This window comes from Etheostoma spectabile, chromosome 14, assembly GCF_008692095.1.
Source record: "Etheostoma spectabile isolate EspeVRDwgs_2016 chromosome 14, UIUC_Espe_1.0, whole genome shotgun sequence".
In the NCBI taxonomy this organism is placed as follows: domain Eukaryota; kingdom Metazoa; phylum Chordata; class Actinopteri; order Perciformes; family Percidae; genus Etheostoma; species Etheostoma spectabile.
Genome location: NC_045746.1, coordinates 4,800,479 through 4,811,153, shown reverse-complemented (window position 1 = coordinate 4,811,153; position 10,675 = coordinate 4,800,479). Strand labels below are relative to the sequence as shown.

Sequence of the window (10,675 nt, the reverse complement as noted above, 5' to 3'; positions counted from 1 at the left end):
TATATATATTACTGTTTCCCCATTTACTTATTTTTTAATCTGTGTGAATAGTTGTTAATGTTGGTTTGTATCTTAAGGTGTGGTGCTCTTCATTTTAGTAAATACTAAATTAAAAAAGGTCTTTCTTGTAGAGGAGTTCATTGTAGCAGCTCAGAGATTTGGCCAGGTGACACCCATGGAGGTCAACATCCTCTTTCAGCTGGCTGACCTCTCAGAGCACCGTGGGTAAGACACACACACACAGACACACATACACACACAATTTGGAAGCCCAAAAAAGGCACACACAAAAATCATGCCAGCTTTGATTTAATACCTCAATTTTGTTAATGTGAAAGCGATTTAGGTATAACTTTCTGAATATTTAAACTAGTCTAGGGGTGGATCATATAATTTCTAAGGAAATAATCATTAGTAGTGTAGATATGATGGTCAAGCAGGTTTAGGCATTTATTCTGTGTTTCCCTGAGAGCAGGCAACTAAATTGAGGAAATTGTTGGTATGTTAACGGAGGAATAGCACCTCACAACTGAATTCATACTTACGTCATTTAATATTATCTTCAGTTAGTCAGGGATTTGTAATGAGCAAGTCTATCCCACACTTGCCCCCCCGACGAGACGAGTGCTTTCTTTTTTCTCAAACTTCTCTGCAAAGGATCAAAAGAGTCAGACATGACTACATTAGTGCCAGAGAATCATCTGTCAGTCCAAAACCAATCCAAACTCCCATTTATCTTAAGAAAAGGGCCATGCCCGCACCTATGATCCGTGGCACACAACAACTGTATGCGTTTCACTTTTCCCCCACTTCCTTTGCGTCTGCCTTACAGCCCAACCAGTTCACTCATAATTCCTAACCCCGGCCTGAGACACCACCTGATTATTATTTCTGGGCAATGGGATACTTTAATAGCCCTCTCCACTCTCCTTGATTGGAGATGCGAGAGATAATAGCCCCAATATTCAGAGGAGAGGGGTGGGTGGGGGATTTGGCGTTCCCCATTCCCTCAGCCTGGGAAATCTGCGACTGCCATAGAGCAACGGAAAGACTCAGAAAAGGCAGTAGTTTTAAATCCAAAGGTTAAATATCTTTGTTATACTTGGATGAAGGGATAAAGGAGTGGGAGTTGTCAGTTCATATAGATCAGTCTTACTCAACCATGCCAAGCACCGGCCTGGATTTTTGAATGGCACTATATTTTCACATGGAACGATAGCAAAGTGTCCGTAAACTTCGAGTAACTTCAGACTGACAGATCGTGCTTCAAAATGTCATGGACTTGTTGATGCATTGATGAAATATTATATTCCTCTAAGAGTTTTTACAACAGTTGAAAGTTACTTGAAACTTCTCACTTTCTTCATTCTCTCTCCTCATCAGACGTGTTGGTTTAATGGACATTGAGCAGATCGCTGCACTGGAGGAAGGCGCCCTTCCCTACAACTTGGCTGAGGTCCAGAGACAGGTACAGAATATGAAGACTTGTTGATGTGTTTGGTTTTCTCTTCCACAATGGCAGCTCTTTTTTTCTGTCTCAGTACATTCTCTAGGGCTGGATGTCACAATGCAGATGACTCAGATTTGTAATTGAGTTAATGATATCTCCTGTTCACAAGTCATTAATCCCCTAAACCAAAACATTATTTTTATTTGTCATGAATTACACAATTCATTCATTGAGACATTGTTTTAGATTAACATGAAAGTAAAAGTTAAAAAATACAGGAAACACAGATGCAAACAAGTTTTGTCAGAAATAAAGTGGAAAGTTTGTCCCCAAAACCTGCCAGTGTTTGTCAGCCCCGCTCAATTTCAAAAGTTTATTTCAAGATTTAGACCAACTTCCCATCATAGACTTTTTGAGAGAAAACACCACTAGACCTCTCTCTGGCATGTGGTTGATGTCTTAACAAAACATACAGACAAAACTCACAAATCCAGTAAAGACAAGCAGAGCCATCCTCAAGCCCTTATAAACCTCAAACAGGCTTCACAGTGCATATGATAGATTTGAAGTGACTTTGCAGCAGCTAACAAGAGCAATTGGTAATGAAGAAAATGAAGAAGAACTTATTGGACCGCCAGACAGATGAGCAGAGCACTGTTGTCCTTCTTGGGCTGTTTGGTCAGAGTTGTGTTGCCTGGTGGGTTTCAGCGCTACAGTAAAGGCTTGGCCAGGCCATATTGGAGCAGGCGGGGGCCAAAGGGGAGAAAGCAAAGGGGCCCAGCACTACACAGACGCCAGTCCCACCACAATGAGCCACTTTAGGCCCTTGTGGTTTGGCCTCAGGGGCTGGCCGCCAGCTAGCTGGAGCTCTCTCTCCTCATCTTTTGCTAGTTCTCTCCATTTCCTTATTTGATCTACTTTTCTTTCCCTCTCTCTTATTTGATCTACATGTGTATCGGTTTGCCTTTTTTCTCTTTATATCCTGTTAACATGTTCCCTCTTTCTCCCTCAAACATCCTGACAGTTAGTATTGCCAAGATTCACAAGTCCTTAGGCAGACAGAGCTGGGGTAGATGGTAGAAACGGAGAAATATCTGTTTAAAGGTGACATTTGGGCAGAAATAAACCTCTGGGGATGATTTGTAGAGGGGGGTGGGAGTTCACTCTAACAAGTGGACCTGTTCTAGACTCCCCCCCTCCCCCTCCGGGCAGTGTGTCCATTGTTACTAATGTTACTAATGCTGGCTACAAACACTATTCTGCTCTTTGCATGGCAGGGTGATGATCACAAAGGTGTACTAAGATCACTTTGATTCCAGTTTTATTTGACAAAAGCCCAAATGGTGAGACTGTCAACCCAAGTGAGCAATAGAAAACTCTAAGCAGTGGAAATAAAAATGATCAAGTATGCCAATAGATGACATAAGCAGCAGAAGGGCAATACATGGAAAATGGGTATTTGAAATAAGTTATGATGCATCATATGTAAAGGAAAACTGTGTTATTGTATGTTGAATAAACATTATACTTTTGATACCTTGAATCAGAAAGAATACCTCACGTATGTGTTTTTGTTTAATTAGAGATGTTAAAATATTTATGAAGTGTGATTACATCCGTGTTGAACATTGGGACACAATTATATATTGTACTTCAAATCAGCCAGGACAGAAGAGAGTTACATAAAACCTAGAAAGCTTAATATCTTCTGTATTTCTAACTCAATCTATGAACAACAAAAATTAAAAAAATAAATAGTAGTTTAACTTATTTAAATATGCCAAACATTGTCTGGTTACAGCTTTTCTGTTTCTATATGATATATTTATATATACTGTCAGGCCAAAAATTTGAACACACCTTCTCATTCTATTGTTAAATTAATCATTCATTTGTCACAACTGCTGTATAGTGTGTGACAGCAAGTCTCAATTTCATGATGGACATTGGTAAACAGTATAATAGTCAATTAATAAAACTAGGCAGACAAGAAACATAGGGGGGAGTTACTTGAATATAATAGTACCGGTATGTAAATGTTTTTCATTCACACTAAACATGTGTGAAAGTCATATAATACAATGTTTTAATATGCAGTAAACACAGTATTGACATTAATTATCCCCACAACTATGTGTAAAGTATTACTGTTTGTCATATAGAACAAACATTCAATATATATACACATCATGAAATTGAGACTTGCTGTCACACACCATGCAGCAGTTGTGACACATGATTGATTTAATAACCAGATGTTGCATGCAACATTTTATATAAGAAATAGTATGTGGATTGGTAGAGAGAAATAAATGTCTATAACAGTGGCTTGTCTTGTGTCATGTCTTTCTGTTGTTCTGTTGTGTCCCACTTGTGAACTAATGTTTACATTGTCTCTTTTCCGCTGTGTGAGCAGCAGTTGGGCAGTGACGTCTCCCGCCCCGTTCTTGTCCAGGTGGCAGAGTCGGCCTACAGGTTCTCCGTTGGGTCAGTGGCAGGGGGTAAGAGTCACGCCCCATTGGCTCCCTGTATTCTTTACCCCACCACCCAACGACTTGCTTGCGTGTATACCTGCCTCCCCCACCACCACCACCAACACCACACACACGCACACACACACACACACACACACACACGCACACACACGCACACACACGCACACACACGCACACACACGCACACACACACACACACACCCTAATGTTCTTATGAGAAAAGGGTGAGAGAGTGGACAATGGTTCCTCTATTGCTCTTTCCCTTGCTTACGAGAGCATTTGTTGCTTCCCTGCTTAAAGAGAAGCTCCCTCTCTTTCTTTTTCTCTCTCTATCTTTTGCCCACTCTACTATCCCTCTGCCTCGCTCCGTCCTGTCTCTCGCCTTTCTGCGTGCCATGGGAAAACCCTCCTGTGTGGATTCTTTTGTACCTGTGTGAGTGATCAGAAGAGGGAGGATGAGGGTGGGGGTGAAGGGTGGTGCCTAGGCCTTGTGTTTGGCTTCAGACTCCCCACTGTTTTTCTTATCCTCCTCCCTTCCTTTATTTCTCCTCCTTCTATCCCAAGGGAGACAGCTTAATAAGGAGGTATGGCTCTGTCATCCCTTCTTCTCTCTCGGTCTCTCTCTAATTAAGTCTGTCGCCTTGGGTCGGTTCTTTTTGTTTGTGTCCGTCTGACGGACCGAAGACACTGGGACTCAAAACACTTTGACGTTTTTCTCAACATAAGCCCCACAGACTTCCCCTTCCTTCTCCGCCTTTTCCTCTTCTTCTTTAGTTCACCCAAATTACAAAGACATATTTTCTCACCTATCCCCAGTGGTATTTAGCAAAACTACCTGCTTTTTTTGTTTTTCACCCCGATATAATAGAAGTGAGTGGGATTTTGTTTGCAGTGCTCACAGCACAACTCTCTTACTTCTTACTGTGAATTTTTGCTTGTACAAGACTTCCCATTTGTATTGCAAAACTGTGCAGCACAAACCTGTCATACAATGCTAGTTTTAACCTGATGAATGTCTCCTGTATATGAGTGGGATCCTGAGATTTGTTTTATTCATTTGTAAACCATTTAATCTGCATCTCTAGTTGGACAATAGTATAAAAAACTGGTATCTTCAAACATTATAATCAAATATCTCCCTAACAACACTATTTTCTCTTTACTCCTACACATTTATGTCTATGGCATGTTTCAACTTATTTTATTACCGCTGTCTTCACTTGCAGAAGACAAAGATTTACGGCATAAGGGTGATGCTGGTTAAAGCAGGGGCAGAACAATGCTGGCATGATCATAATGCTAAACCGCTTATATGTGAAAATGTGTACATAAACAAACAGTACCTTTATAACATGTAATCAGTATGTAAATAACCATTTTTGAATTCTCTGTAGCTGTGGGTGCCACAGCAGTGTACCCCATTGATCTGGTGAAGACACGCATGCAAAACCAGAGGGGCAGTGGCTCCCTTGTGGGAGAGCTCATGTACAAGAACAGCTTTGACTGCTTCAAGAAGGTGGTGCGCTACGAGGGCATCTTTGGCCTTTACCGAGGTTAGTAGTATGAATAGACACAAATTTAAATCTCCAATTTGTGTAATTTCTGATATCTACATAGTGTTAGTCGTTAAAGCAGCATTTATCCTCTATTAATAGTGGAGCAGCTACTGTAGCTTTTACATGCTTGAGTGTTTATAATGCATTCACAATAATGCACCGCATTACTGCACCCCATACTTATATTTATATTTGTACTTATTTATTATATTCTTAACAGCATGTAAAAAAAAAAAAAAAAGAAACACTACAACAACAGTATTTCCCAAGATCATGGTGGTTACCCTGGTCATGCTTGAGAGCCATGTAAGTAGGTTTAACATACAACAAATGTTATTAGTTAGTTGTAATTAAAATAAATTGGCGGAAGTCCATCCCCAAATTTATATTTACCTAAAGCTTTAAGAAAAAATGACACACAGGCAGTCACATCCACAAAACAGGTTTTGAACAAAAGGGTTTAAATTTGAGAAGAATTAAAGTGAAGAGAAGAAAGACAAGAGAAGAAAAGTGTAGGGTGGACAGGAGGGCTGTGTGAGTTCACCTCTCTGTTGACCTGTCTCTTTTGAAGTGATTACCGGCTGGCTGGGGAATTTCAGAGCAGGACAATAAACGTCACATGCAAGGCCACATACCTTTAGGTTTGTGTCATGATGTGGTGATGTTGCATGTCTGGACTTACATGCTCATACAGACACATATACAGACTTAGCGAGTATGTAGGCAATACACACACTCCTTGGGCATTCAGGTACGCACATACCAGAGCACGACATCCCTAATGACTACCTGCCCTGTCTTCACAAGGTGGGGTTAGGGTGTCTGTGTCAGTATTGTCGGGTCGGATTGAAGAAGGATTGAAAAAAGGTCCCCCTTGAACATTGGCAGGGACTTTTTTTGAATCCCATGATTCTGATTGACAGCTCAGGCTCCCGAGAGGAAACTTGAATGCTTGAATTTCTGTCTAAAACACAAAAGCCATCAAGAGTGGAATGGCTTCACAGACGCAGAGACAGACAGGTCTGGCTCCAGATAGATGGCCAGACAGACAGGTATTCCTGACAGGCAAGCTGTGGTTATGTAATATAAGTTCAAAGTGCCTTTGTTGAAGACATCGGAAATAAATCTACTAAGTGAAGAATGTGGAATCAGCAGCGCAAAATTGACACAATTACTAATCTCTCATGAACAAAGCGGCACAAGACCAACAGGACAATTTTTTGGGTGGTATAAATTAGGTGTATTTTCCAATGTCCTGCATGTATATTCTTTGATGTTGAAAGTATGTCAGCATTTATGGAAAAAATGATTAAAAAAAATGATTTGGTCTTTTTATGAGGTCCAGGCATCACTTCCTTAAGCCAAGTTACAAATTGTGCGTGCGTGCGTGCGTGTGTGTGCGTGCGCCTCAGGGCTGGGTAGGGGGCCAAGTTTCATTGTGCTCTGTTGTGATTATTTTGTTTATTTTTATCCTGCTCTGGGTTGTAATTGAGGTCTGCGTAAACTTTTGGTTGGTTTGTTTTCTACTCTGCCCTTTTTTCCTATTCTGGGAAGCAGTTTTTCTCTCTTCATCCTCTCTTAACCCCTTCTTCTTCTCTCTCTCTTGTTGCTACTCTGATGTCCCCACACTCCACATCAATAGATTTCATTAACGTCTGGAGGATCTTACAGGGTCGGACGCATGCAGCGGGAAGCCACACATCATGTGGATTGTGTGGAAGTGGTGTATGTCTATGTATGTGAGTGAGTAGGGGTACCACAGCCCTCTTTTTTTCTAATCATCTCAACGTTTTCTAATGATAGGTCTTGTACCACAGCTACTGGGTGTGGCGCCCGAGAAAGCCATAAAGCTCACAGTAAGTCGCTGCGTTAGAAAGCGCATTTGCACATTCACATATTTCTTCCATAGGTTCTCCCATTGCTTCACTCTTTTTTGATGGGTTTTATATTATGCAATACTGCACACAGAAATAGATGTGAATAATGACCCACTAGTTACATGCACAAATAGTAACCAAATAATCTGGACATTTTCTACATTTTCAGTTCCTACATAAAACATTGCACACTGTATATTGACTGTCAATCATATCATGTTTGACCATACCAGCAATTCTTTGCCTGATATTGGGACCTTTGTATTTGAAGGTGAATGACTTTGTGCGAGGAAAGACCAGACAGAAAGATGGCACAGTCCCGCTGGCAGCTGAGGTCCTGGCTGGTGGATGTGTAAGTCTTGAGTCAACCATTTTGTAATGAGAACTGAAGTGTAGAACTAGGTCAGTAAAAACAACCTGAACAGAAGTTAAGGCAGACTGACTATTGAGTGGTACATTAAATGGCATTTCTTTCATCCCATCAACTTTTTATATCTCTTTGTCAGAAGAATTAGGTTGCTCTAAGTATTGACTAAAGAGGGCTTTTCATAATTGAAAGTAAATCATGCTTGACATAGACTGTTATGGAAATGTGGTATCGGGTTCCGTCTATAACAGAAAGAAGTTTGAAGTTTGATAATCAAATAGAAGTGTCTAATCCCACATAACAGTGGCACGTCTTCACCAAGGTAAAGGTTCCTCCCAGTTCCTCACTTAGAGTCACTCTGAAAAATATCTTTCTAAGAGATCTGTTGTCATTATGAATATGATCACAGCTATTCAGCGTGTTTGCAACAGTGTGTAGGTATGTTTCTCAAATGCAGTCATGGTTACATTTTTCGGTGTTCACCATCTTTTCCATAAAAACCTAAACAGGGAACCCCTCTTCATCATCCAGGCGTTAAGACGTGAACTGTGCTGAGATGTTGCTGTACAGTACGCAGACAGTGTAGCATACATCTCTAAACTATGTTTACCTGTTTTCTGAGTGCCGCCCTTGTGACAGTTGAGCAGACAGACGTTGACCTGTTTGGAGGCCAGAAGTCGCTGTTTGTTGATGGAACGTGTAACGATCACACATGAAAGAGCAAATGCGCATACTGTACATGCTTGCAGGAGTTGTGCATGCTGACAAACAGAAGAGCATACAGGTGTACGGACACACACACACGCACACATGCACATATGCACACAGACACACACACTTACAAGGAGGAGATGAAGATTGACAGCAGCTGCTACCTGAGACCCCTACCAGCCAGTTACATGCTCCCCTCCCCTCATAGGTTTTGATCACTGAGCTGTCACAGTCTACCTCCAACGCACACACAACACACACACATCACTCACACACACACACACACACACACACACACACACACACACACACACACACACACACACACACACACACACACACACACACACACACACACACACACACACTGTCCATCGAGGCCGGCAGCTTTAGCCTGAGCAAATGAAAGAAGGTCTTTCACTCAACCCTCTTTTGATGCTGATCACTAAAGCAAAGTATTTCAGGATACACAAGTCATTATGGGTTTAGCTCCACTCAGGCACATTCAATTGACCTTATTAGTTCTAGGAATATGTTTAAGAAATGTTTTAGCATGGTACAGTTGCTGTTAAAGTTGCAAATTGTTTTGTGAGCAATTTTGTTTTGTGGCAGAGACAAAAATTAAAAAGTGTAGTAACCACAAAAAAGCAAATATACTGAAGAAATGTTTTTCACTGTACTGGGTGAAAAGTAGTAGAAAAGTAGTGGTTTTTTTTAGACCCAACTGTATGGTGAACGACAGGGGCAAACGCACTGCAACTAATAAAAACACAAGCAAATTAATAAAACATGTTCATTAATTTGACACGCTGCAAATACCCACAACACAACCAAATACATAAACACGCTGCAAATTTTTGCTAAGTTGTGCTAAATGCTGTGCATGTGTTGTCAAATTAATGAAGGTGTTTTCTTAATTTGCTTTTGTCTTATCTGTTCAAATGTGTTTTCTTGAGAAGCAGGGTGTTTGCCCCTGTCGGCCACCGTACATATGGATTCAGAAGCAAAACTATAACAGATGCATTGGAAGAGGAGGGGATAAATGTAGAGGAGAGGAGTGTGGATGGATGGATTTTTCCTCTTTTCCTCAGCGAGCCGTTGTGACAGCTCCTTTCATCCTGGCTGAGGCCCCGGTGTTAGTGCTGGCACTGCACTCTGCCTGCCACTTTATTTTACACGCGCACACACACACATACACACACACACACACACACACACACACTCTCACACAATCTCACACACACACACACATACACACACACTATCACTAACACACATAGACGTCAAACCCTCCTGAACCCTGTTTTAGTGAGGCTCCAGCCGCAGCACATGAAATCTGTTTATATCATTTGGTAGCTGTGAAAGTGTTGGTTTGGACCACAGTGTCAGCCTCAGGTCTACAGTCTATAAAGCAAAAGAAAGAATGAAAGAAAGAAAGAAAGATGTAGATAACAGGGAAATATTATATAATATGTTTGCTTTCCAAAGCATCTTTATCTCCTCCTTATCACCTTGTTTTGGCGCATTTTTTTCTCTAAACCTCTCATAGTTTTGTGCTTTTCTTACTGCGATATTTTTGTGCTTTTCTTACCTACCCTTTTTTCACCTTACCTCCTCCTCCTCTTGCTTCCTCCTTCTACCCTCTCTAAATCAGTCGCTCAGTACTATTAGGCTCCAGTACAGGTTGCCAGTTTCTAATGATTATTCGGTAAGAATGTCATGCTCTGTTGACTGAGCTCGCTGGATGCTTATCTGGCAGTTACTGGCCTGCATTTTAGGACTTAAGTTACACACAATACTTACTGGGTCATTGCTGAGAGGCGGAGTGGGGTAAGACTTGAAAGTCAAAATACAGTAATACTTTGTTCGTGTTCATTGTAAATGTAACACAGTTTGCATGGTTGGTTCAAGTCTTTGTAATTCGTTTCTTATTAAGGCCTGCTGTGAATTATAAAAACCTTATCAGAGAATCTAAAACACACACACCCAGACCTGCACACGTAGCATGAAGGGTGTTAAGTACAAATGGATTGTTATTTATGGATAGCAGCTAATGTAGTGAGTGTTTGGCATGTGTATGTGTGTTGGTTATGGCTAAGCTCTTGGTATGCTCTCTGCACTACACACACATAGCCAGGAGCTGTGATGCGTGCATAAGGTGCTGACGTCCCAGGTTTCTAAGGATCACCTTGCCTTGTAATTACCTGGGAATCATCAGA

General features: G+C 41.1%; 1 protein-coding gene across 2 annotated transcripts in view; it reads left to right on the top strand.

Moving 5' to 3' along the window:
- The window catches only part of slc25a13 (solute carrier family 25 member 13), a 46,038-nt gene that overhangs the window by 22,421 nt on the left and 12,942 nt on the right, over nucleotides 1-10,675 (top strand). For both annotated transcript variants that reach the window (XM_032535770.1, XM_032535771.1), the window contains exons 8-13: nucleotides 132-225; nucleotides 1,384-1,468; nucleotides 3,867-3,951; nucleotides 5,340-5,498; nucleotides 7,305-7,357; nucleotides 7,650-7,730. In XM_032535770.1, coding sequence (XP_032391661.1) covers nucleotides 132-225; nucleotides 1,384-1,468; nucleotides 3,867-3,951; nucleotides 5,340-5,498; nucleotides 7,305-7,357; nucleotides 7,650-7,730 — 557 coding nt within the window. The remainder of the gene's footprint in view (nucleotides 1-131; nucleotides 226-1,383; nucleotides 1,469-3,866; nucleotides 3,952-5,339; nucleotides 5,499-7,304; nucleotides 7,358-7,649; nucleotides 7,731-10,675) is intronic.